The sequence below is a fragment of the Pimephales promelas genome, chromosome 22, assembly GCF_988280905.1.
Source record: "Pimephales promelas chromosome 22, fPimPro1.hap1.1, whole genome shotgun sequence".
NCBI classification, from domain to species: domain Eukaryota; kingdom Metazoa; phylum Chordata; class Actinopteri; order Cypriniformes; family Leuciscidae; genus Pimephales; species Pimephales promelas.
In genome coordinates this window covers 16,799,539-16,825,700 of record NC_142790.1, presented here as the reverse complement: position 1 = coordinate 16,825,700, position 26,162 = coordinate 16,799,539, and the positions used below count along the sequence as shown (strand labels likewise).

Sequence of the window (26,162 nt, the reverse complement as noted above, 5' to 3'; positions counted from 1 at the left end):
ATGTAATTTTATTTATTCATTTTACCTAATACATCAGCTAATGTTAACGTTTTTTGAGCTTTATTTTTAGCGTTTCCCCATTACCATCTATATGTCAACATTTAGGTATAATGAACTTGCAATCTTTGTCAGCATTTTATTATCATATTATATTACATTACATTACATAAATGAACACTTTTCAAATACATGTTTGGTCATAATGCAAAAACTAATGTTAACATATGTAGCGTTCTTATTGTAAAGTTTAACTATTCTCATTATGCTAAGTTTATCTCATTTCGTGTATGTGTATTTATACATAAAATTACACCAGTGCATTGCATACAAAGGATTATGTAGGTCGCATTACACTGATATCCAAATTTGCCTCGTCCAATGATGTTGATTGCCTGTAGAAATCTTTTTAAACAAACTCATTGTGCTTCGTGTGTGCGCGCACACCTATGAGAACGTTCCCCGCCGCATCTGATTATGCATATTTCAGGGCATGCATCTCTCCCTCATTGATCTTTAATACACGCTCATGGCATTTTATCTTGAAAAACTGCTGTCATCTGAAAACTTTCTTTGAAATGCACAGGACTCTTGCTGCCCCCTGCTGGCAGAAAAAAGACATGAGATCAATAAGTCTCTTTGTAATTTAGTTGTTTTTTTGTCTCATAAAAGAGGGAGAAATTACTGGCACGCATAGAGACGTTGGGAGACATTATGTGCCACCACCATGGCATGACTTCCTCTGAACAGCCAGAATCATCTGTGATCCACCACCGAATGGTCTTCACGGGCACTGCCATTTTCACAATACGTCTTCTGCAAGCCTTGTTACCTGTGGAGAAGGTGAGAGCATATGGCTGTGCCATTCTTAGACATTAATAAGCCGTGCCACCGTGGACATATGGCCGTGTCCTTCATGGTCATTATTAAAACAAATGAGAGTGTGAAACGCACCAGAAGTCGCTGTGAAAGGGTCAATTGTTCAGTTAAGCTGCAGACCTAAGGACAGCACTGTAATTATAGACAAATTCATTAGGGTGTGTGCTTGTTTACTGCACATGTGTGTTTATTACCTTATGTGTGTTGTCTTTACAGGCTGAAGATAACCTTCCGGAAAGTACAGTGGCTGCCATTTTCCTCTTGTGTCTTGACGCATCCTTCTGTGTGGCGTACCCCCTCATCCATGAGTCAGCTGTGGCGTACCTAGAGCAGGCTTGCTTTGAAAGATACAGTCTGTATCGTAGAGTATACCGTGTTTCTCACTGCATGGAGGCTACATGCACCTTTTTAAAGGATGCACAGGCTGAGGTAATGATTGGGAATTTTCAAGAGCTGCTAACATGTTGGATATCTGCTTGAAGAATATATTTCTTCTAGTTGATTCATTATTAAGACTTGTAGTCAATATTTAAACTCCACCTTACTAAATGAGTCAAAGGAATATTGCATTATTTACAGATAAACGAGTTATCTGTACACATCTTTTATTTTATTCATGCAGCCCTTGCAATTTTTAATCAAAATAACTTACCTTTCTACATTTACATTGTTTAAGAAGCTGTTTCATTTGGAAATACTTCACAAAAGAGAAGCTACCGCAACTTTTTTGTTTTGAGATTTTGTGATTTGCTTATGATTGGGTCTTTCAAAAATTACAAACTTGTAGCTAGAACAGTTTCTTGCAGTGCATGCCTTATTCAATGAATCCACTGGTATTAAAATATTGGTCTATACCAGTAAGCGATAATTATTTTATTTTGTTATATTCAATATTAAAATTCTACACTTATTGTCTAAATAAAAAAGAAAACGCAAACTGAAATATATTGACTATTGACTCAAATTGAGATTTGCTAAAATTTTTATTTATTAGTGTTATTAAATTATAAGTGAAAGGTAATATCTAATTATGAAAATAGAGGAAATGGGCATGAAATCAAAGTAATTAAATAATTGAATCAAAGTCTCTTAAATCATCTCTTCTCTTCTCTGATGACATGTTCACTGCCGAGAGAGCAGGACAACCTGCACGATTTGGGCCAGAAAATCGTTAATCACGATTATTTTGATCAATATTGAGATCACGATTAATAATCAGGATTGTTTGTTGATTTTAACTAAAACTAATTTTATTGTCACATTGGCTAATTATAACTGCTTTCACATCCATTGTGCTATATTCCTGCTAATGTACAATTATGTGCATAAAAATAAAATAGGTCCTCTTATTCACCAAAATTCAGTGCATCTCCTTAAAGAATAAATAAAAATAAAGAAAACAATAAATAAAATGTAGCAACTTAAACAGGGCACTATTTTACATTTACATTGTGTAAATATATTTTAGGAAGCAAAATATAAACTTGCATTGTACCTGCATATGGATGTGAATAACAGATATTTCTGATATTCTGATAGAACTGATATTTCGTAACAGATTGGCTTTGGAAAAAAAACCCTTTGAAACGGAGCGTTCTGTGAACGGAACGACGCATTTTAAATATTGCTCGATCACATGAATTTGATCGTGGGAAGCCAAAATCGTGATCGTGATTAAAAATTCGATTAATCATGCAGCCTTACCACAACAATTCACTCAATTCCCAATGGATATAATCAAGCTCCACCCTACTTTTTTTTTTGCTTGTTCGAGAAGCCATTTCACTCAGATATACATCACATTAAGGAAGAAAAGTGTATCACAATTTCCATTTCATGCCAACTTTAAAGGACTAGCCCACTAAAAGATTATTATTTTCTCAGCCATATGTCGAATTGCAAGTAGAAGTGTTTTCAAGTGGAATTTTTCCTTTACAGGGCGATAAGAATTGGCATGAGCTTTTGGAGCTTGCTGACCAAGGAATAAATGCTTTTCCGTACCATCAGCACCTACCGATGGTGAAGGAATGCATCCAAATTTGCTCCTACCTGTAAGTTTCTCACAATTATAGCAACCGTAAAAACACCATTGACATCTGCTGTTTTGTCTGGCACTGTGGAAGAAGTGTCATCGTATAAAAATCTGTAAAAATCGTGTCTGTTCGTAGGTGGAAATTTGCACAAGCAAGCCCGCTCCTGCAGTCGGAGAGTCAGAAGATATTTCTGAAGCTTTTGTCTCACCCTCTGTCCCAAGTGAAGGTGGAAACCTACTCCTGCACTCTGAGTGTTTTGAAGGTACAAGATGCGCAGTGGAAATTTTGGAGCTTATTTTTAACCACTTCCTGCAGAAAAAGAAAAAGGAACCTAGGCCAAACCTTCACCTATGTTTGGAACTAAAAATTCCAACTTAACCATCTGATTTTTTGATGGAAGCATATGGTTGTATGCGGTCAAACTTATCTAACATTCTTTAGGTGGTTGATTTGCTGGACTAGTACCTGCTAGGGCAAAAGATGACCCATTAATCCAGTGTTTCCTGCTCCGCAGATCAGTGTTGACTATCTAAAAAGAAAGGCCACTATAGATTCAGGAACAAATGATTTTTGTGAACTGGACTGGATTACACAATCCAATGTGTCCAACTAGAAATTAAGTTTAAACTGTTTTGTGTGTTTAAGATTCATGCAATTAAAATAGTTAAAGAGTTAAAGAGTTTTTATATATTATATAATTGTTATATTATATTATAATAAAAATGATGTATTTAACATTTTTAGAACCAAAAAGTGATGTAGGTTTGGTTCACTTAAACATAAATTAACATAGTCATAAAGAAATTCATAATCAAAAGAGAAATGCATTTATAATGTTGCAAAATATTTATATTTCAAATAAATGCTGTGCTTTCTATTCATCAAAGACCCCTGAAACAATTATATTAAGCTATTATAACTATTTCTACAATAATATTAAGCAGCACAAATGCTTGTGTAAATGTTTTTACTGCATCTTTGAATAAATAAATGCAGCCTTGATTATAGGGCAGGGACAATAAACCGTGATCGTTAATGCATCGTGAATCGAGAAATTATTCGAATGCATCACGATTCTCTCTCGAATCGATTCTGAGCTTAGTTTTGCCTTAGACACACCACTTGAACCTTCTAGAATCAATCATAAAGTTCAAAAAGGTTCAAGTGTATTAAGGGTGTTTGCAGCGGGCTGTTTACTTTAATCTCGTGCCATAAAAGCATTCGGTGCTAGTACATTCTCAGACTCAGCAGAACGCACTTCTTCGTGAGCATTTGAGCGTGTGGTTAAGTCGATTCGAAATAAAATATTGTAAAATTCCAAAATATTGGAATCACATTGCGGTGAATCGATTTATTGTCCCAACCATCTAAGAGACATATTTTAAAAACATAAAAAAAGAACCTGACCAACCCCAAACCTCTGAACAATAGTGCATATATTTAAAATTATACAAAAATCTTGTTTATATTCCAAAGCATCTTTTGGACTAGTTGGCAAGCTTGACCACCTGATGACCTGGTACTTCCAGCCAGAAATATTTTAGTTAAGAGTTCTTCCTTTTGCAGGGGCTAAAATGCACTTTTACCCCTTGCAATTACACTTCCTAGCAATTCTATTACACTCCACATAGGGTGTTGGTGACCCTTGAACCCTGTAGACGGTAATATCCCCACCCTAACTTGCTGCTCTCACCCCCACAGGAGTGCTTGGGAGTTCAGAATGTGGCCAAACCGGCCTCATCCATCTGCAACGGAGTGCATTTCTTGCTTCACTCCCGTGTCCTGTATGAGATCAGTGTGTTTGGCCTTCAAGACCAAGCAAGAGAGGTGAATAATTCATCTTCCTGTTTCCAGCGAGACTCCAAGTAATGCACAAAGAAGAAATATTTTGATATGCCTTTACACAGTTTGCTAATAAATAATGTATCCACGTTTTATGTTTAATGGGTTATTGAGGTCATGCTAAACAAATGATTGACACTGGAAATGCCCCCGTCACATTGCTGCAGGTGACGTTTGGTGGATTTGGATGAGGTAGCTTGTTGTAAGTGCAATATCATAGCGCCATCAACTAACTTTATGTGTGATCCAAAGGTGAGTGCTGCTGCCAAGGATATACTACTCTATCTGCTGAAGGGACGATTGATGATGACAGCCGCAAGTTGGAGCAGATTTAATGAGGCACTTTACCCGGTCATTCCTATATTACAGGTGCGAACACTCTTTCCTTTCTCCACATCTCTATTCTCTCTCACACACACACACACACAAGCGCATATAGCAGCAATATACCCATCAGACTTGGCTGAAAAAATAATCTCCAATGTAATATTAACGTGTTTGCGAGATTCCCGAGGCTGTATGGTAATATCCATGTTACGCCGCATTCTATTTTAAACATGGTTATCTTGTACTTTTCAACTACAGAAGCTGCGTTTCAGTTCAGCATTGAATATTCATAAATCTTGTCAAGGTCATCACATTTGATTCATTTTAGCTGAAGCCTCAGTAATTGGTTTGTGCTGTCAATAAAGTAGTGGTGAATTGTGTGTTTGTTTATTGTTGTTCCAAGTTGTATTTAGGTTTTGGAGGTCTATTTTAAAGCTTTGTGCGTTAATGTATATTAGAGTTACGCCAGTACTGATGACGCCCTGGGAAACTGTGTCTTGCTGTTAAGTGAAGCATCTGCTGTGAAGGAAGATGAGGTTTGTTCACCGCCTACCAGACTACGGATGGCCCTCCGGCTTCTGTTCACCAAGCATCACACGTGAGTATAAAGTGCACATAAATTTGGATTTCTTCCATCTTCTTCTCTATGGCAATAATTACCAAAGGATGAAAATTCTGTCATCATTTACTCACCTATATCATTTTCTTCTGTGAAACACAACAGGAGATGGTTTGTAGTATTTTATCGCTGCTCTTTTACAACAAAATGAAATGGGAACTGTGAAAGTCAAGGTTAATAAGCATTGTAAAAGTAGGTCCACATGGATATATTCCAAGTCTTCTGAAACTATACAGTACCGTAGCTTTCCCAAGTGAAAAAGAAGTGCCATACATTGTATTTTATATGCACTTGTAGTCTACAAATAATAAAATTATATATAAATAGTGTTCTTGCATGAAATAATATTAATATATTGTAATGTCTAATGAATCAAAAGTCTACCTAACTTGCACTTTTAGTACGGTTTCTTTACACAATCACACTATAAAAAGTGTACTTTGTAATCGTTGTTTTAATAATCTTTTGTTGTGCTTTAAAATCTGTTGACTAACATACTAAAGCACTTGTAAAGTACTTGATCATGTAACTAGTATTTGATAATTTAAAGTAAATATATTTTATATGTATTAAATTGCAACCTCATCATTACAAATGTTTAATCACAGACATATTTAAATACCTGAAATATATAAAAAATAATAAAAAATAAAAAAGTTTATTAAAAAATATTTTAAAGGAATTAAAGGATTAAATTTAATTTTGTTTTACCATTAATGGTTGTTGGTACATTCAGCAGTGAAAAAAAAAAAAAAATATATATATATATATGGTATATATATATATATATAAATTTTTTTCCCCCAAAAGACAATAGAGTTAATTATGAAATTACATTAAAAAAAAGCACTCAAGGTCTGCGAATTGCATTTAATATAAGGTTAAACTATTTAATTGTAATAAACATTCAATTAATTGTCAGAAAAAATACATTAATTTTTCACTATATTATTATTCTTTTAAACTGTATTATTTTGGTAACACTTTACAATAAGATTTGTAAACGTTAGTTGATGTATTAACTATTTAACATGAACAATGCATTTGTTACTCTATTTTTTTAATCTTTGTTAATGTTAGTTAATACCAATAAACTGTTCATTGTTTGTTCATGTTAGTTCACAGTGCATTAACTAATGTTAACAAATACAACTTTTGATTTCAATAATGTATTTGTAAATGTTGACGTTAACATTAACAAAGATTAATAAATGTAGAAGTGCAGTTCATTTGAACTAATGCAGTTAATTAATGTTAACTAATGAAACCTTATTGTAAAGTTGTAACATTATTTCATTTTAAAAGTATCACAAAGGCTAACTGACTGAAAGTTATGTTATTCACTGAAAACATTGCTGGACAGTCATGATCAGCATTCACTTTCATTGAAAGAAAAAGAGCAGCTTTGACATTGAGCTTAATAAATTCTTACCAAAGTTTGTAAATGTTGTTGCTCTGTTTGCAACTTTTAGGGTGAGGAATAAAGCAGTCCAACATCTGCTACCACACCTGACCAGCTCTGAGGGAGCCAACAACTCCAGACCAACCCTGGACAGCTCCACATTGTCATGTTTACCAAATCTCTATGTTCTTAATAAAAGTGTGGACATAAAGTTGAGCAATTCAGAAAAGTCATACGTGAAGGTAAAACGCTGCTCCCTCACTCAGCAGCCTATTAATAATACACTCTTGTGTTACTATTGGCATTGACACCATGTAATATTTTGCTCTGTTTTTAGTGGCCTTGACTAAATCTTCAGTAAATGTTTTTTTTTGTTTGTTTCTACAGGTGGAGTCTGTAAATAAATTGTACAATATCCTTACATCAGACACGGTAGATCTAGTTTTGCGGAAATCTGCGGCTGATCAGTTGGCTATTGTTCTGCAAGGTGAGGAATCCATCTGTGCATCCCATTGGTTTTATCATTAACTAAATCTAAAATTAAAATTTAAACTATGGAAAAAAATGCATTACTTGGATGCAAATCCTTAAACTTAATAATAAAAAAAAAACTATTAAAAATGACAACACTTTAACTGAATACTACAAATTAAATCTAGTTCAAAATCTTAACTAGATTTCTGTTTTTTGTTATAGCCAAATTATAGTATATCAGTTATACTATTCATCCAAATTAACCTTAGGCTGAGAAGACACCATATTTAATTTATTTATGTTCAATAGATTTGTTTTTCCTGTTTTTACACTCCAGATTTTTTTGACCTTTAGATTAATTTAGACATTATAACCTTATGAGTGAACTTCATCAAATTAAAGAGCCCCTATCATGGATTTTTGAAAATGACTGTTCATAAGGTGTGGAATATAGCTCTAAGGGAATGAAAACATCCTGCAAAGATTTATATCTGAAAGTGCACCGTATATAAAGTTATTGTCTTTCAAAGTGAGAGTCGACTCTGAGTCTATGAAATGAATTGTTTTTGAAACGAGTCATTAGCTGGTTCGTAGTGACGTAGATACATATTGGCCGTGCGCAGACGGAAGTGTAAACTTGAAGTCTAGAACACATTCAAATACTTCATCATAGCATCATGTCGAGAAGACGCTGTGTTCAAGAATGCAAAGATAGTTCAGCCACTTTGTTTTCATTTACCAGGGACGAGCATGTGAAGAATCGGTGGTTAGAGTTCATATTTGCAACGGTACCACAACAGTATAGCACGATTGTGTTCTCATCATTTTATTGACGAATAACGTTAGTTCAAAAACATAAATGAATTCAAATGTGGATTCGCAAGCGGTTGTTCCTGAAGGAGGGCTCAGTATTACTTACCCAGTGTATATGGATCAGCTTCCTTCTTCGAATCACAACCTGTAAGTATTAATAATAATTGTTGCTTTTATGGGTTTTGAACGGTTTTGTAGCGTCGGGGCGCGAGGAGGGAAGGCGCAATAAGTATGTGTGTGCGCGTGTGTGTGTGTGTAAGTTACGCTCAGCGCAACTTCTAGGTCTCCAATGTCAATTTTTTTAAATATGTGAAATGTTTTTATTTTATTAAACATTTCACATATTTTTTTAAATATGTGAAATGTTTGTCGCTGTTATTGGAGTTGTCATAAAGAATAAAGCGTCTTGTAGTACTGCAGTGCTTTATCAATATGTTTATGCGTTATGCTAACAAACAATAACTGACTGGGTCTGTCGTCTGACCAATCACCGCCGATTAGCGTCACGCAAAGGAGTGGTTTGGTAAAATGAGTCTTGTATGAATCATTTGGGAGTCGGTGAGCAAATCAGTTAAAAATAAATGCGTATGATAAGACAAATAAAGTGTTTTTTATCCTTGCATGCATTTTAAACTGTTTTTGGGAACTCTTAAAACAAAAATAGGAACATTTCAAATGCTATGATAGGGGCTCTTTAACACGTTAACACGTCCATTTCTCTTGAGTGTTTTTAAGTGTTTTGAATAATGCTTTTGATCTTTGAAACATAAATTGACAAAGCAAATAAGACATATTTCAACATGTTCTAGAAACAAAGCCGGTCTTGATTTATTTTTAATTATGTTCTTTATAGATTCATCAATGCATGTGGTGCTGAAGGCCTTGGGCTTATCAGACAAGCTCATATCTTTCATCACGGAGTGCGTCAACAACAATGTGGCGGTAAACCTCACATTCTCTTTTGTTCAGTGAGCCTTTTGTCCTGAATGAATTCAGGAAACTGGTATCTGGGCATGATGCTTGAGTAAATGGTTTCAGTCAAGAGTGAGTCAGTTTTAATTCACATCTATTGCATGATCTCTGCATCCCTAGGCTGAAAGCTGCCAGCTTTGTTGAGTATTCCAGCCTGCTAATATGGCTAATTAGCGAGAATTATGCACAGAAATGTCTGGCAATTTACGCCATGAGCAGAATCTGACACGTCTCCTCCATTTGCCATGCCTAGTTAGTGCTGTTACTGTCAATTACGTCACTGCTTTGCCTGTTTGTTTTGACTACTTGTCTAACTTTTTGCGTAGTTGTAGTTTGACTGTGAATGTTATGACACTGTGGTTGTGATTGTGTTTGTGTAAACACTTCTAGACTCAGTGGTGATGAATTACGACTTTTTCCTCTAAAGCTATGGCATAGGACCACTCCAAACAGCTTAACAGTGCAGTAGTTTATCGCAGATGTGTGGTTTTTCCTAGGGTCAACTAGAGATGGGAGAAACAAAAACAAAAAGTTGAATCACTTGTTGATTGATGACCAAAGTGATGATTTTTTTTTTCTCCATCTTTTGAAACGACTCATGTGGGTGGGGGATCTATTGACACTAGAAGGTTTTGCATTCAGGCTTTGTATTCATTATCCAGAGCATGGATTGCATGTTGGAGCCCAGCATATGCATGCTGAGGAAGCTGGTGTTTGCAGACCCCTCTCTGCGTCACAGTCTGGCTCAGCAGACATCTCTTCTCATCACGCTTCTCAGAGGTATGGCATGTGAAACATCCCTCTGACCTTAATTCATTCAGCCTACTGTAGATATTTGGTTAATTAGTCCCAAGAACCAAAGTTTTGTAGATACCTTTTTTCTTATTATTTTTCATGCTCTTTGAGTTTATGTCAGCTCCTTTGACACAGTGATTGAGAAGGCCTTCAGTGTTCATGGTGCCAGTTTTGGGGTCCTTCTCTCAATCTCTCTAGCGCCATTAACAGTTCATAGTTCATTGCAATAGCATGTACACTACTGTTCAATATTTTGGGATCGGTACGTTTTTTTTCTTCTTATCATCTTTAAGTCTCTTATGCTCACCAAGGCTGCATTCATTTGATCAAAAATACAGTAAGAACTGTATAGAATTTAAATTAACTGTTTTCTTTTTTTATAAGTGTACAGTATTTTATTCCTGTGATGCAAAGCTGAATTCTCAGAAGCCATTACTTCCATCTTCTCTTCAGTGTCTGTCACATGATCCTTAAAGTCATCTTCATGCTCAATGAAGTATTTAAAAAAACAAACTACCCCAAACTTTTTGGATTGTTACAATTTTACAGGAACAAAATAGTTATCATCAGTAAAATCAGCATCATGCTGATTTATTTGTCAGTGATCTTCAGATGATGGCCCTGAAAGCTTTTTAAAAATATATATAGTTTTGGAAAATAGGTTAAACTCATCTTTCTCACCATATTTTTGAGAAGGCTTTATTTTCAAGGTCTGTAATCTTTCATAAAACTAACTCAGATCTCTAGACCAAACCTCAAAAATATGATGAAGTGGATTTTTGATTTTTCAAAACTTAGTTAATGGCATTTTTTTTTAAACAGTCTGTCATTTCTCAGAGTTCTCTAGTCTAGGGTGTGTGCAAAGTTTGAAGTCAGCACCACATACCAGTCATTTGTTACAAGAAATAACATAACTTCTAGCCTTTTAACCAAAAAGAAAATATCAAAAGATCACACACAAGATCCACTGGTGTTTTTGGCCACTTAATTGCTGCTTGCAGTTGCATTTTGTTTGTTTACTGCTGTAACTTCAGAGATATTGACCTGATCCTTCCAGTTCTCTAGATGCATGCTTTATGCATGTCCCGACATTTAGAAATGTCCGGTGAAGAGCTCCCCGATAAGCTGTTTGCAAATGTTTGTGATCGTCTGGAGTACGGCTATGTAAAATTAGCTTTCTGACTTGAGCTCTTTTTGTTTTGTTTTTTACTTTCACATCTATTATGGATGAGTTGTGGTGTTTTCCTTGTTATAGTTTTGTGTTCATGTTTTATTCCACCTCGGTCCCAGGATGCAGCCCTTAAAATCTGTTTGCCACTATGCCTCAATTAACCATTTTTAATGTGAACACATGGTGTACAATTCATTCTATGACACATTTTTACATTTAAATGATTGCTTCCCTGGCCATTTAAATTGTCTTTTCTTTTTAAGCATCTCTGTTGATTAAGGAGAGTCAGGGTGATGTGAGCGAGGCTGCCGCATTGATGTGCATTCTGCTGTTTGATGAAATCGCACAATTGGACGTTTGGTAAGTTTTCTTTGTTGTATGATCTTACACTCAATTGATCGGAAAATATCTGCAGCTGCTTTCATCAAACCCTGTAAGTTAAAAAAAACCCTGTAAAGCCAGCTTTCCACTATCTCCGTTGTCTGAAACTTTCTATTTCAAGCAGTCTGTCACTAAGATGAATCACTTGTTGTATTCTTCAACATGTAGTTGTTTGTTTCGATAAAAGCGTCTGCTAAATGAATTAATGTAAAAGTGATGTAAATCTTCGACATTCACATACAATTGTCACATTTCAACCCCTAGTGGCAGTTGAATGGAACTGTGTCACAGACAGCCCCGTGGCCAATTCCAGTGAGGGCAGATCTCCTCTCTCAGGCTCGCAGCTCGATCTGGCATCCCCATCCAGAGCGCTGATCTCTGCATGTTTGGTTGATCAACGGATTCCTGTTGCCCTGCCAGACCCAGTAATGAACACAATCACTCAGTCTCCTTCTCCAATGGTCTGTGTTCTCCAAACGGTGCACTGACAAAAACCTGGAACCATGTAGGCGTGTGGTGTCACGGTTGCTTAGTTTCCTTCAAGAGCTGCTGGATTCGGGAAGGTCTCCTTCCATGCTTAAAGTCTATACGGCAGCCGATGCAGCGTTCTTAGAACCGATGCACAGCCAGTCAATATGAAGGAATGAGCTTATCCACTTCCTTAGGGGAGCCAGGAGGATGAATCCGCGTCCCTCCTCTGTTCCTATGTGGGACCTTTCTTTGGTTCTCCCTGAAAGAAACCCCTTTGAACCTTTAGACTCTGTGGATCTAAAATACCTATCACTCAAAACCATTTTTCTGATCGCACTGTCATCAGTCAAACATGTAGGGGACTTACACGCGCTGTCGTGTCTTGAGTTTGGACCAAATGGCTCAAGTCATCTTCAAACCTAGACATGGATATGTTAAAGTGATTGGCTCTCGTTCAGAGCACAGGTCATTTCCCTATCGGCTTTGCCAGCATCCAATAGTGAGAGTGATGTTAATCTCCTCTGCCCGATCAGGGCACTGAAGGTTTACATTACGCGCTCTGCTCCTTTCAGGTGCTCGGAGCAGGTTTTCGCTTCATTCGTAGGCGCACCAAAGGTCTCGCCGCCTCGAAACGGAGCCTATCTAGATGGATAGTGGATGCTATTGCAGCTGCTTATCCGTCAAAAGGTCTGCAATGGCCTTTGGGCGTCAGGGCTCATTACACCAGAGGCATGGCCTCTTCGTGGGCATGGTCCAGCGGAATTTATATTCATGACGTGTGGCGGCGGGCTGGGCGTTCCCGTCCACTTTTGTCAGGTTCTATAACCTGGAAGTTCCCGCCCTGCAGGCTAAATTGCTGTCAGTTTAAGTGAGATGTCAGTTCTGTCCAGGTATTATCGTGCGCAGGCTACTCTCATATGATTTAGCTCTTCTGGTTGAGCTGCACTGTATCAGGTTGTGTGCTATATACGTATACATTGACCAGCGTCGCCGCTCTGTATTCCCTGTGAGTGCTTCTGTATTCCCGCTTATCTGGGATCCCCGGGCTTCTCTGGGACCCATGAAGTGGATGCTGGCACGCACGGTGTTGACAAAGGGTTCCTGTAGGGTAAGCTAAACTTGCGTAATACAAGAGAACCTCTCGTAAGAGAATGAATTGGTTACCTAACGTAACCTCGTTTCTTTCTAGATGAGAGAACGAGTATTGCGTAACCTGCCGTGCTCACGCCACAAGCGCTATTTCGTTTCAGTCAACAAAAACCAGAGATTCAGCCTCCGAGCCCCGCTTATATGTGCTAAGCCACGCCCTTTCTGGCGGCCTAGGATGTGTTGAGAGCACGAGCGCCCTTCATTGGACGTGACGTCACGTCGGGCTCACTGGTAGGCTGCGACAGTTGCTGCAGGGCAGCCAATGGGCACGCTAGACAGCCTGCCAGCTGCTGCACTGCGTTGACAATAGATTAAAAATTAAGGATAATTTTTGGCTTCAATATCTCAAGATGATGCATCTTTCCCGTAGCGTAAGCTAAACTTGCGCAATACTCGTTCCCTCATCTAGAGAGAACTGAGGTTCGTTTTTAGAATATATCACATCGGAAGCTCAAATCAGTTCTGAAATTTCCATGCATATGGTCAGAACTCCATGAACCTCTCATACTACTCTGCATTGAAAACGAATGACTTCTGGTCTTTCGCTTGTCGGATATAGTGGAAAGGCGGCTTAATAGTGAATACACTCTTATAATTATTATAGTATAATAAGTAAGGGTTTTGTTTAACTTAAAGGGATATTTAAACCAAAAATGGAAGTCAATGGGGTCCAGTGTTGTTTTGGTCTCCAATGATTTTCATTATGTAGATAAAAAAAAAAAACAGCTGAAATATGGTTAAAAACCAGAATGCTTTGGCTCACGTTACATTTCACCATCTTTGTGCCCCGATAAGGACTGACAAAGCTGGCTCAGACACAGGCCCGTCTTCCTTCTCACTGCCTGCTGCTATTATACGAAGGTAAATCACACCCATTACGACATTCTAGCTGTGCAGAAACGGCCATTTAATTCCCCCATAACCTGACTTTTATAGGTGTCGTGGGAAAATTAAATGGTAATTTAACTATTATTTGACAGATTAACTGTATATGAAATGTGTTAAATCTCATATTTTCGTACAGGTATAGTCTTCCGTTTCAAGCGCCCTCACACCATGCAGTGAGTCCCTACTGTTCAGTTCTCCCTCCATATTCAGACCTGCTAAGTCTGAAGCCTGCCTGGGAAGCACTGCAGATTACCTGGAACACAGCATGGCATTCTGGGATTGATGGACTGCTAGAGCATCTGAAGGGTTTTAGGAGTGATGTACTGGAGTAAGTAGAATTTACTTGCATGTTTGTATAAGTTCATTGTGGTGAGCGTTTTAAGGTCAAATTTAATTTAAAGTACCCCTATTATGCCACTATTATGTTATATTGCGTTTCATGTGGTGTGTAATATAGCTGTTTGCAAATGTAAAATGACTGCGAAGTTTCAAATATCAAAGTGCATGGAGGTGAAACGAGCCTGAAACGAGCCAGCAGTAAGTCCAGCCTGTACTTCCTGTACGAACCCAAATAGGTATAATAATTTGCATAATGCCAGCCTTTGGTCTTCATTGGTTGCCCGTGAACATCTAATTTGACCTAAAAAAATCTGTAGTTGTAACTGAAACCTGGAAAAGTTTGGTTTGTGCTGTTGACATGTTGGGACAGAATCCTTGATTGAACGGTTTCAGACACTGTGAGAGATGCTTCAATGTATATCATGAGAAAATGAAAGTATTTTTGGACTTGGATGCATGTAATCCTGTTTTAGACCTCCAAAACAAGAATAGCAATCTTTAAAATAGCAAAATATGTGCACTTCTGACTTTCTCAAAGCCTTTTATTTGTTTTCAATGACTCAAATTATATTGAGCTCTAGGAGATTTAGGTAGTAAATCTGTATCATCTTAAGAGTTAAGATAGATAGTTTTTTATTGCTGAACTCTTCGGAAACTAACTTTTGCAGTTGAACTTATTGTCATTTTAATACACAGAAGCTGTTGATTTGTTATCAAGTATAAAATGATTACAGATCTGCTGGCAGTGAACTTGTCTGGCCTCCCTAAAGGAATAAATGAAAAAATAAAAATTGTCATAATTTACGGTTGCCCCAAACCTCTATGCTGTAATTTATCTGTGGAAGAAATTTTTTGTTTTTATTTTTCAAGCTTTATGCTTCTGATACACTGACCATCTGTGTCAAACTTCAAAAAACAAGAAGGTGATAGCATAAAAGTTGATTTTTGCACTGTTCCAAGTCTTCTGAAGCCATATGATAGTTTTGTGTGAGTAACCGAATACGTGTTTTAAAATAGTTATTCATTAATAATCATCACCGGGGCTCATAACACGCTTGCATCCAGAATTTAAAAAAAAAATAAAAATATGACACATGCAAGAACTAGTGACATTTGGCTTCTGTGACTTAACCATGCCACATGGGTGACCCCTCGTTTTCTGCTTCCTCCTCACCCTAAGGTTTCATGGTGATCTGGTGCTGTCCGAATCTCAGGTGGTGGTGTTAAGAATAAGCAATATAAGGTCCGGGTTAAGTGACTGCATTCACGGGGTCCGTGATGCAAGCTCCCACAGCAACGTGACCTTTGCCTTGACCAGAATGCACCTGTACCTTTTTGCTGACCGCCTTGCACTCAAATCCACTGCCCAGAGTAGCAAGCACATCCTGCAAACCCTAAGCTGGCACAACGCTGTCGAGAGGTAAACACAATGTGTGTGATCTATACATTTGTTTTCTGTATACCTCCAGATATGTGATTTGTGATAGCCAGGCATGAGTTTGATGGAGTGCGCCAGTGTTACACAGCCTTAAACAATGAATGAGCTGACACCTTCAGACACAAAGGAGAACGATATTTTATTTTGTCAAACTGAGCTTAGAAATGACTCTGAAACTTAAATATAGTAGTAGTACCGTTCAAAAGTTTTGGGTCAGTAAGATTTTTTTAAAGAAATATATTATTCAGCAAAGACGCATTTAATCAATTAAAGGAATGTTCACTTAAAAATGAAAGTTCTGTCATAATTTACTCGCCCTCAAGTTGTTTCAAACCTGTATGAATTAATTTCTTGTTTATTTTGAAGAATGTCGGTGAACTGACAGTTGATGGACCCTGTTGACTTCCATAGTATTTTTTTTTTCCTACTATGGAAGTTAATGGGGCCCATCAACTGTTTGGTTACTGACATTCTTCAAAAAAAGACAAAATATATTCATACAGGTTTGAAACAACTTAAGTAGATGATGACAGAATTTTAATTAAGTGAAATCTTCTTAACTGTCCTAACCTGTTTCTAACCTGTTAAAAAGTTGTAAAATATACACTACCGTTCAAAATGTCTGGTCAGTAAGAGTTTTGTCAATACTTATTGAGTAAGGATGAATTCAGTTGATCAAAAGTGACCGTAAATGCAGTTATAATGTTACAAAATATGATATTTCTAATATAAATGCTGTTCTTTTGAACTTCCTGTTCATCAAATAATTCTGAAAAAATGATTCACAAAATATATTTAGCATCACAACTGTTTAAACATTGATAAGAAGAAGAAATAATTAGATAATTAATGATTTGTGGGGGATCATCTGACACTGAAGACACTGCAGTTTTAAAATGTATTAAAGAAAACAGTTGTTTTAAGTTGCATTTTGCTACAATATTGCTGAAATTACTGTATGTTTCATAAAAGCACACATATAGACATGCGCATAAGCGACTTCTTTCAAAAACATTTTCAAATCATACCAAGACCAAACTTTTGAATGCCAAAATTAATTCTTCTTCTTTTTTTATTAACATAACAGATTTATTATGGTACGTCCAGCTTGCCGTCAAGATGAGAGGCTCTTGGTGGACATTGTCTCATTCCTCAACACCTTCTTCAAGCAGAATCAGTCTGAATTGGATCACCAGGACCTAAAATGGCTCCTAGAATTACTCCTAAACCAGGTATTTCTGAATAAACCCATGCCACATACTACAGCCTGTTGAATCCTGTATGGAGTGCTTTTATTTCTCTTTGGATCCCTTGTAAAAACAATAAAGAGACTTATTGTACCTTGATAATTAAATTAGCTTGCCCTCCTGCCTCAAATGAACCCAGTGTGGTGTATTTATTAAGAGATGCTGAAATAAATCACACTGCGGAGCAATACAAATACATTAATATTGAATTAACGCTCGTAACGGAAAGACGTTCTTCGGCTGTCATTGTTTTTGTTTTTTACACTGGAGAAGAATGGCTTTATTTACTAAAAATCTATTCCTGACTTACCTCACATTATGTATGTATGCAAACAAACCTGCCTTGACGCTTGACAGAACGCTGGGTTTGATGAAACGCCTGGTGGGGGAGGTGGTGAAATGCAGAGAGCATCCACAGTCGCTGGAGTGTTCCTCAAACATCTGTGCCGTCTAAATGAAACGGGCACAACCATGTGTTTTTTTTTTTCCAGTGGTGCCTGTTGAGACAAGCACATGCTTATTAATATTCTTTTGCACAAAAATTTTGCTGCATCATTAGAATTTTGTACATGAATGATTGCTCAAATTAAAAAATCCCATAGACTTGCATTGAAAAGAGACCACACAAATATATAAGGAGAGGAATATCATAGAGAATTATGGGTGGGTTAAAAGCAATCACTCATAATGTCTTAGCAACCACCAAACACCATAGCAACCACCTAGCAATGCTTTAGCAACCATCTCTAACCCCCTAGCAAATGATTAGCGATGCACAAGGATCCTTGGAAAACCCTCTTTCTTCTATACAAACAAAAACACCTAAGCAACCACAGATAACTCCCAACAGCAACTTCCCAACAGTTCCTGAGTAACCACCAAGACCACCAACTAGAACAACCCACACACACATCTCACTATTTTTTTTTTATTTACCTGCCCAACAACTATTCAGAACATTCTAGCGATCTCCACAGTGATTCTAGCAATTAGTGGCTGCTCACAATTCGGATCATAGCACGTTTTTTTTAAATCACGGATTCGACAATTTTTCAGATCAACAACAACAACAAAAAACCCACAATTATAACCATAGATAAATGCAATATAACAAAGCTACAATAACTAAGTTCTAAGGTCTAACAGTAGTATTTAGGTACATAAATGCAATCATTAAATATAATATAGTGTTCACTGTATACATTTCTCTTAAAATTTTCTCGTTTTAGACTTATTACAAATTACAAAGCTTGGAAGAGCCAAGATATATATATATATATATATATATTTTATGTATGTAACTCAGATTGTGTTTGTCCATGTTAAAATATCCGTTTTCACAGCATAAATTCATGTTTTACAGTTTGATCCCATGGACTTTTATTGTAATCTTCAATATGTTCTGCATGCCTGACAACTGTGAGGGGGTAAATTTTATTCTAACTCGTTGGTTTAGATCGTGTTTAGATGTAAAATTTATGACAAAAAAGGGCGGTTAACTTTGATTGACAGCTGATAACGGGCTGCGCCGAGTGGAATTTTACGTCTCGGCCATGATCTGACACAACACATACCACCTCTGTATCCTTTCTGAACATTTGTATTTTGTATTTCCCAAGATTTTCCAGTATGGCGCCGCTCATACCCCCCATAAACAGACTCAAACCCGTTCTTCAGAAAGTCTATGGGTGACGTAACAGACGCTTTGTCCATATTTTTTACAGTCTATGGTGTGTGCAGCAGTACACTCAGATAACATCATGCAATTGAGTTCTCTTTCGCCTCTTGTGCTTGAATGGTTTAAAATCGCGTAAATGTCGAAATTGTCAAGAAAAGACATACAAATGATAAACTTTTACTCTATGATGGTTAAACTTATCCGTGAATCACGTGTGACGAACTGTGTGGCCTGATCCGTACAGATCACAAATCAACTGCGATTCATTGCACCCTTACAAGCAACTAGCCAGAATGCCTTAAAAATCACACGAACCCCCTAGCACAGCAACCTCCCAAATATTACAACAGTGGCTTTAACATGGGGATCTCCACACATATTTTCTTCAAAATATATACAATGTACTGTGTAAGTTTGTAGGTAAATTATATGCACGATTAAGATTTCAAATGTTGCTGAATGAGGAATTTGTAATAAAGCTGCTGTTTTTAGTTGTCGTTCCTGTGGAGGATAAGGATGGGGTCATCAAATTGTGTTCAGCTGAATTAGGAGGTGTAAACTGGCTGTAATTGACAGATCACATTGTTGACTAGATGTGTATTCATGTGTATAGGAGTCACACACCCTGCTGAACTTGTTGCTGAGTGCTGAACTGCAGACCCACACACAGATCCAGTCACAGGGGGAAGCGGGCAAGCTTCAGGCCCACCTCAGTCACCGGCTACAGAGAGAACTGACAGGCCTCTTCAACACTCTGCTGCTTCGAATGTCACACACTTCTGACAGGTAACACACACACTGTGGTTGGTGACACGTGACTCACAAACTCAGGGACACTGAATGAGTCACTTTCACACCTACACACACACACACACACACACACACACACACACACACACACACACACACACACACACACACACACACACACACACACACACACACACACACAATTGACTCATTTAACAACAGACCCACACTTACTGACTCACTCATATTCTTTAACACATGGAGTCAACCATCAGACCGCTCTATCTATAGAACATACCCACACACACACTGGCACCTGAAAATTGACTTGGACCTATTTCCTGTTTGAAGACTATAGAAATTAAAGTTCTTCAGTATCTCCTTTGACTGATAAACCTTAATACACTAGTACTACCAACCAAAAAATACGGATTGGTAACTTTAATTTTATTGTTTAAAGAAGTCTTTTCTGGTCAGTAAAAATATTGTAATATGTAATATTGTGACGGCTAAATTTTAATATTTAGCATCATTATTCCTGTCTTTAGTGGCACCATGGTCCTTCAGAAATCATTCCAATATGTGTATTTTGTGCTCAAGAAACATTTATTAATAATATTGATGTTTGAAAAGTTTACTCATACTTTAGTGGATACAGTGATTGGGCTGTCATGATCATGAATTTTGTGCTGATTAATTGGCATAGAAATAATTGTGATTGATGATTTAATTCTGTTTTGTATATAATATAATATAATGCATTCTGATTAAACCCACAAGCCTTTAAATCTCTTGAAGTCCTTTTAAAATAGTTTTTTATATTTTTTGGCAAAATGTGAATGAAATATAAATGGGAAAATTATTGCTGTTATCTGAAATAATTTCATTTAGATCAAATGACCACAATCAGGCGATTAATCAATAATAATGACATGCCTAACAAAGATACTTCATTAATACTTTGAATAGAAAGTTGTAATAGAAAAATATTTACTGTCACTTTGGATCAATTTAATACTTTCTTGCTGAATAAATGTTTTAATTTTTTTTTTTTTAAATAACTGACTCCAAACTTCAGAACTCCAAACGTTTCCTCTTTCATTGGATAGTTATGTAGTTAGAGAGATTTTGTGAAGCTCAAACCCGTCACCCACATGCACACCGCAGCTCAATGTGCCCAGAACATGTGCGTTGACCCCCAAGCCATGGCACCAAGAAGCTTCTAAAAACTTTATGAAGTAAAATCGATATCCCTTTTTGGATTCTGGTCTTTTTTTCTATCAAGATCATTGGTTTGCAGGCCTCTGTGTATTTTAATTAAATCTTCAAATGTATTCAAGAGCCGTAGCATCTATTGAGTTTTGCATGCACCTGTGGTTAGTGAGGGTGCTAAAACACTCTGTCACATCTGTTTACTCCCCAAAACACACTCATTGAAACCATTTAGACCGACAAGGCAGATTTGTTATTCATAAAACACTCTTCCTTTTCTTCCTCCTGCACATGCATAAAATGTTTAACTATCCTCATTAGGAGATTTCTGCTTCTACCTGCCATCTGGGGGAAGTACAAATCTAATGATGCTTTTGATTTAATTTTGTTATTTATGGAATAACTCTTCTGAAAACACCTTAAGGGATCCGTAAATTGGAAACTCCCACTGTTAGTTGTTGATGTGTCAAGGCTCTGTAATGCAAATCTGATCTACTAAGACATTTCCCTGCATGCATTTTCAGTTTATGAGCAGCAATCTAACATTTATCGGTGCTTTTTATGATCCTTCTATGTTATGAAATGATCGTTTTAGTGTGTAATTCTTCCATAATTCAATAAACTTAATTTAAAATGGCATGAATGTTATGCCATAAAATGTTTCTTTGCAAAAAAAAAAGTATACTATAGGTTTAAACATGAAATGAGTGATCTGATGTTGCAAAAAGAATAGAAACCATCAATTATTTTAATAAAAACAACAGATAATTTAAAAATTAAAACACAATCAGAATAGAAACCATCAATTATTTTAATAAAAACAACAGATAATTTAAAAATTAAAACACAATCAGAATAGAAACCATCAATTATTTTAATAAAAACAACAGATAATTTAAAAATTAAAACACAATCAAGGCATTCAAAATCTGCAAGTTTTTGGTTACTAGCCCTGATACTACTCATACTGCTAAGCTACTTTTATAAATGTCTTTACTGTCATTTTTGGTCAATATAATGCATCCTTGTTGCAATAAATCGTATTGACTCCAAACTTATGAATAGTGACCAATTAGTGTCACAAAGTTGACAACATAGCGGAATCAAGCCCCGCCCCGAACACAACAGAAACAAGCCACAACATAATCAAACCAAAACACAACAGATCAAGCTACAAAGTAATGGAATCAAGCCACAACCTATCAGAACCAAACCACAACGTAACAAAATCAAGCCACAACACAAGGGAATCAAGCCACAGCGTACCGCAATCAACCCACAACATACTGTACCGGAATCAAACATTTTTGGGAGTGTGTAGCAGCCACCAAAATCAAAATTTGTTGTTCAGTAAATCACTGAAAATCTTTGCACTTTTTTCAGTTCAAGTTGAAAGAGAATTAACAAATGACAGATTCTTCATTTTAATTGCATTATACAAAATGTCCCAACTTTTCTTGATTTGGGGTTGTATTATGATGCATTTTTCGTCTACTTTTAAGGATGTGTGGGGTTTTGTCCGGACCGTTTGCTTCTGAGCTGTCTCTGCGCCTGCTACAGTGCCTGCGCGTGTCCGACGCTCCTTGCTTCTACGGCCTGCCCTCTCTTGAGCGCACGCTCAGGACTATGGCCCATGTGACCGCACTGCCTGGCTGGAGCACACACGCACCCAGCATGGAGCCAAACACACTCTGCCTCAAATACCTCAGTGGCCTCTTGGAAGTATGCATACACACATGTTCTCAAGTGCTACGCAGATTATAAACAAGCTTCATGTTTCTCTCATCCAGACAGAACACATTAAACGCACACTCATACAGGGTCAAAGATGTTCCCAAACACTTGAGCATGAATCACTTCATGCAAATCAGCCGAGTCTCAGCTATATCTTGGGTTTTTCTTTTTCTTTTTTTTTTTGCATCAATATTGCTCCATAACGTAATCAAAGTAGGAATAGTTCACTTAAAAATGAAAATTCTGTTATCATTTACTCAGGCTCAAGTTTTTTCAAACAAAAGGAAGATATTTTGTAGAATGTCTGTAACCAGAGAGTTGATAGACCCCCATAGTAGGAAAAAAAAATACAATGGAAGTCAATGGGGTCCATCAACTGTCTGGCATACTCGAATATACCTTGATATCTAGGTGGTTTTATAAAAAAAAAAAATAGCAAATGAAAATATGTAATTCAAGCACAAATGATACTTATTCATCTCCCAGACAGCTAATTATGATCGTGTTCCTATTTGACTGCTCTTCCCAGGTCATCTCTTCATTCTACGTAGATTTGGGAGGAAATTCAATGTCCTTCATGGGCAAAGGAGTGACAAAAAATGCTGTTATCTGCCTGCTTCACCTGTCACATGAGATGATGAAAGAAACCAAAAATGAGGTCAGAAATGCCTTTGCAATTGAAAACGATATCATAAGGCTTTGAAACTGACACAAGGGGGTGCTAACACTTCTTCTAATCAATTCAGTAAACATAATATTGGTCGATTATTTTAGTTTATCTCTAGAAACCGGTTTAAAGGGGTAGTTGAAATGAAAATTCTGTCATCATTTACTCCCCCCTCATGTCATTTCTTCTGATGAACATAAAATATTTTTGAAGAATTTGGTTACCAACATTCTTCAGAAGATCTTCTTTTATGTTCATCAGAAGAAAGAAACTCGTTCAACGCTAAGTTTGATCATTACACTACCAATTATGTATCGGTTCCATTAGTACAGCAGTTTTACGCTCCACGTTTTGTGTGTTGATTAAGGACTGGATATCCTTGTGGTCTTTGGGACGAGAGCAAAGTTCTGATGAGCAGAGTGCTGCCCAGCTTGGCTTGGCCTGGTTAATTCCCCTGTGGGTTGACCGAGACCCTGAGGTGAGACCTTCACGTCTAAAATAAACATTGGGACATCATACAGTAGGTACTCAACATGAAGTATTGTTTTGAATAGTTGACATGAAATACTTTTGTGAAGTTTACGTCTCCTGTGATGTGACATGCTAAGTGTTTTAAACAGTTTTTGCTAATTATTTGATTCTCATTATGAATTCAGCTTTCCTGTACATGTTAATTGAGACTACATTGATGATATTTTTAATGCATTTTTACATCCTAGGACCATTTAAAATGAACTAATGGGGAAGTTAACTATTCTGTATACTTTTTTCTATTTATTAACATTTTGAATTAGCTTAGTTTTATATTTTCAGTTTTCATTTTAGTAATTTTATATGCTTTTTTCTATTTCACTTTCGTTTTAGAATTAGTAATTTTGATACCATAACTTAATAGTTGCCAAGGCAAATTTCTATGACATATTTTCCCATATACATTTATATAAATGTTAAACCAAAAATTATTTTGTCTAAAGTCCATGGACATGAAATACATGAAAGTTGAATCAGTTGAGTTGTTAAAAGATGTACATTCACTGTACATTGGTGCTGAATGCAGTCATAGTCGATGTAAAATGATTAAATGTGTCTGTAATTTTGATGAAAACCTTATCTAGCAATTTGTGTGCCTTGGCCCTCTGTTTTGGATAGTTTTCCCAAGTACCCGTGCATGTCCAGGCCTCCCTCAGATCAGCAGATGCTGAGCACTGAAAATATAATGGGCATGATAAACACAAATTCGTGCCAGTGCTACACGCCAAAGAGCCCATGGCAGTTAGCACTGCCAAGCACATGTGCAGGGTCTGAACACAAGTGTGTGTGTGTGTGTGTGTGTGTGTACATTTGTCTGGCTCTAGGTGCGCTGTGCCAGCCTGGCTGTGGGTGCGGCTCTGAGTTCGCTAGAGAGAGGGTGTGTGGTGCTGTCTGAGAGTTGCCAGAACATTTCAGGTGGCCTGTGGGCCACGGTACTCAACATCCTGCTGGATAGACAGGAGTGCAGTATGGTGCGCCGAGAGGTGAGTCCATCCAACTTCAGCTTGAACACAACACAAAAAACTTAGTGTTTACCCAGACTGAAAGTCTAGGGACCGGCACTCTGTCCGTTCATTGGCCATCTGATGCATATTGAACTCTAGAGAGTGTTGGTTGAAATCAACAGTTTAAAACTGACAGGGAAATTTTTCTTTGTGGTACAATTTATTCCAGATAAACCTGCCCTAGGTCACATATAATCAAATTAGTAAGGGCTAATGTAAATCCAGCCTGTCCTGATCACCATGTCAGGGTTTCATTTGCTTTAACAACCAACTGGATTTACATTATCTCGCTTATTACACAGCTACTTGACTCATAAGTGAATAATAGACATGAAATATTGATTTGAATTGAAATATTTTATTAGCTTTCTGATCAAGCAGATTTGAGCCTAGATGAATGAACAAGTTCAAACAAAATGGACATTTAAGGGATAATGTACAGTCATGCCACTTATTATATAGCTTTTCACAATATAAATGATGAGAGGGACATAAAAATATTGAGTTGAGAGAGAAGAAAGTGCTTATAAGATAATAAACCGGTAAGATTTTACAGTGTGCAAAACAAACAATCACAAGAAGATCGCTTCAACAATATTACCATTGGCCTACTATTTGTACAGAAGTCCTCTGGTTTCATTTTACAGTAAATGCAGTCGGTACTCTATTACTGAGGTGCAAGATGGCACCAGATGCGTTGAAATGAAACGAGAGAGCACATCTGTGGTGTGATACTGGAGACATGAAAGAAGCGCCGGCCTTTTATATTCGGATATATCGGGCGATGTTTACTTTTTGGGGTTTGTCGCACCTGCAAACTCTTTGCATTTCAGTGAGGAAAGTTTTGATGGCATTATCTTATCTGTATAATGCCTAAAAGTAGTGTTTATAAGAGCAGTTCTGCTTTGTTAACAGGGGTAACAGATAATTTTTTACTGCCTTATAAGGGCCATCTGTCAACGAGTGAATTCGCATTTTCATTCAAAGCATCTGCTGTTTTTGTTCAGAGTCCAATGTGAAGATTGACCCATTTTTCACAGGCTTACACTGGAATGTAAGGCTAAAATGTTAGGTTCATAATTTTATAAAACTTGTTTTTGTCAGCTTTGGTTTGGACAGTGTTTCTTAACTCTGAATTGAGACTTTTTTTTGAAAGACATGCGTGAAAGCTGTTGACTCTTAGCACAGAAAAGAATCTTAACTATTCCTCAGTCAGAGTTTAAAAGGATTGTGTTTGCATTTCTCTTTTGAAAGAATTTGCCTGCTCTCTGAGATTCCACTGAGAATTCAACCAGCATGCATTTCCATTCATTTGCAAGAAGATGGCAGTGTTTCTGACTTTTATGTTT

The 26,162-nt window shown here is 37.0% G+C and overlaps 1 protein-coding gene across 2 annotated transcripts in view; it reads left to right on the top strand.

The window, feature by feature from the left end:
- rttn (rotatin) overlaps positions 1 to 26,162 on the top strand; it is a 55,877-nt gene that overhangs the window by 11,200 nt on the left and 18,515 nt on the right. For both annotated transcript variants that reach the window (XM_039666742.2, XM_039666741.2), the window contains exons 11-31: positions 670 to 840; positions 1,093 to 1,305; positions 2,815 to 2,927; positions 3,045 to 3,171; positions 4,611 to 4,736; positions 5,004 to 5,120; positions 5,537 to 5,676; positions 7,170 to 7,341; positions 7,487 to 7,586; positions 9,240 to 9,328; positions 10,021 to 10,138; positions 11,588 to 11,684; positions 14,121 to 14,186; positions 14,350 to 14,541; positions 15,733 to 15,972; positions 17,078 to 17,222; positions 19,529 to 19,701; positions 22,380 to 22,599; positions 23,141 to 23,269; positions 23,646 to 23,756; positions 24,634 to 24,792. In XM_039666742.2, coding sequence (XP_039522676.2) covers positions 670 to 840; positions 1,093 to 1,305; positions 2,815 to 2,927; positions 3,045 to 3,171; positions 4,611 to 4,736; positions 5,004 to 5,120; positions 5,537 to 5,676; positions 7,170 to 7,341; positions 7,487 to 7,586; positions 9,240 to 9,328; positions 10,021 to 10,138; positions 11,588 to 11,684; positions 14,121 to 14,186; positions 14,350 to 14,541; positions 15,733 to 15,972; positions 17,078 to 17,222; positions 19,529 to 19,701; positions 22,380 to 22,599; positions 23,141 to 23,269; positions 23,646 to 23,756; positions 24,634 to 24,792 — 3,018 coding nt within the window. The remainder of the gene's footprint in view (positions 1 to 669; positions 841 to 1,092; positions 1,306 to 2,814; positions 2,928 to 3,044; positions 3,172 to 4,610; positions 4,737 to 5,003; positions 5,121 to 5,536; positions 5,677 to 7,169; positions 7,342 to 7,486; positions 7,587 to 9,239; positions 9,329 to 10,020; positions 10,139 to 11,587; positions 11,685 to 14,120; positions 14,187 to 14,349; positions 14,542 to 15,732; positions 15,973 to 17,077; positions 17,223 to 19,528; positions 19,702 to 22,379; positions 22,600 to 23,140; positions 23,270 to 23,645; positions 23,757 to 24,633; positions 24,793 to 26,162) is intronic.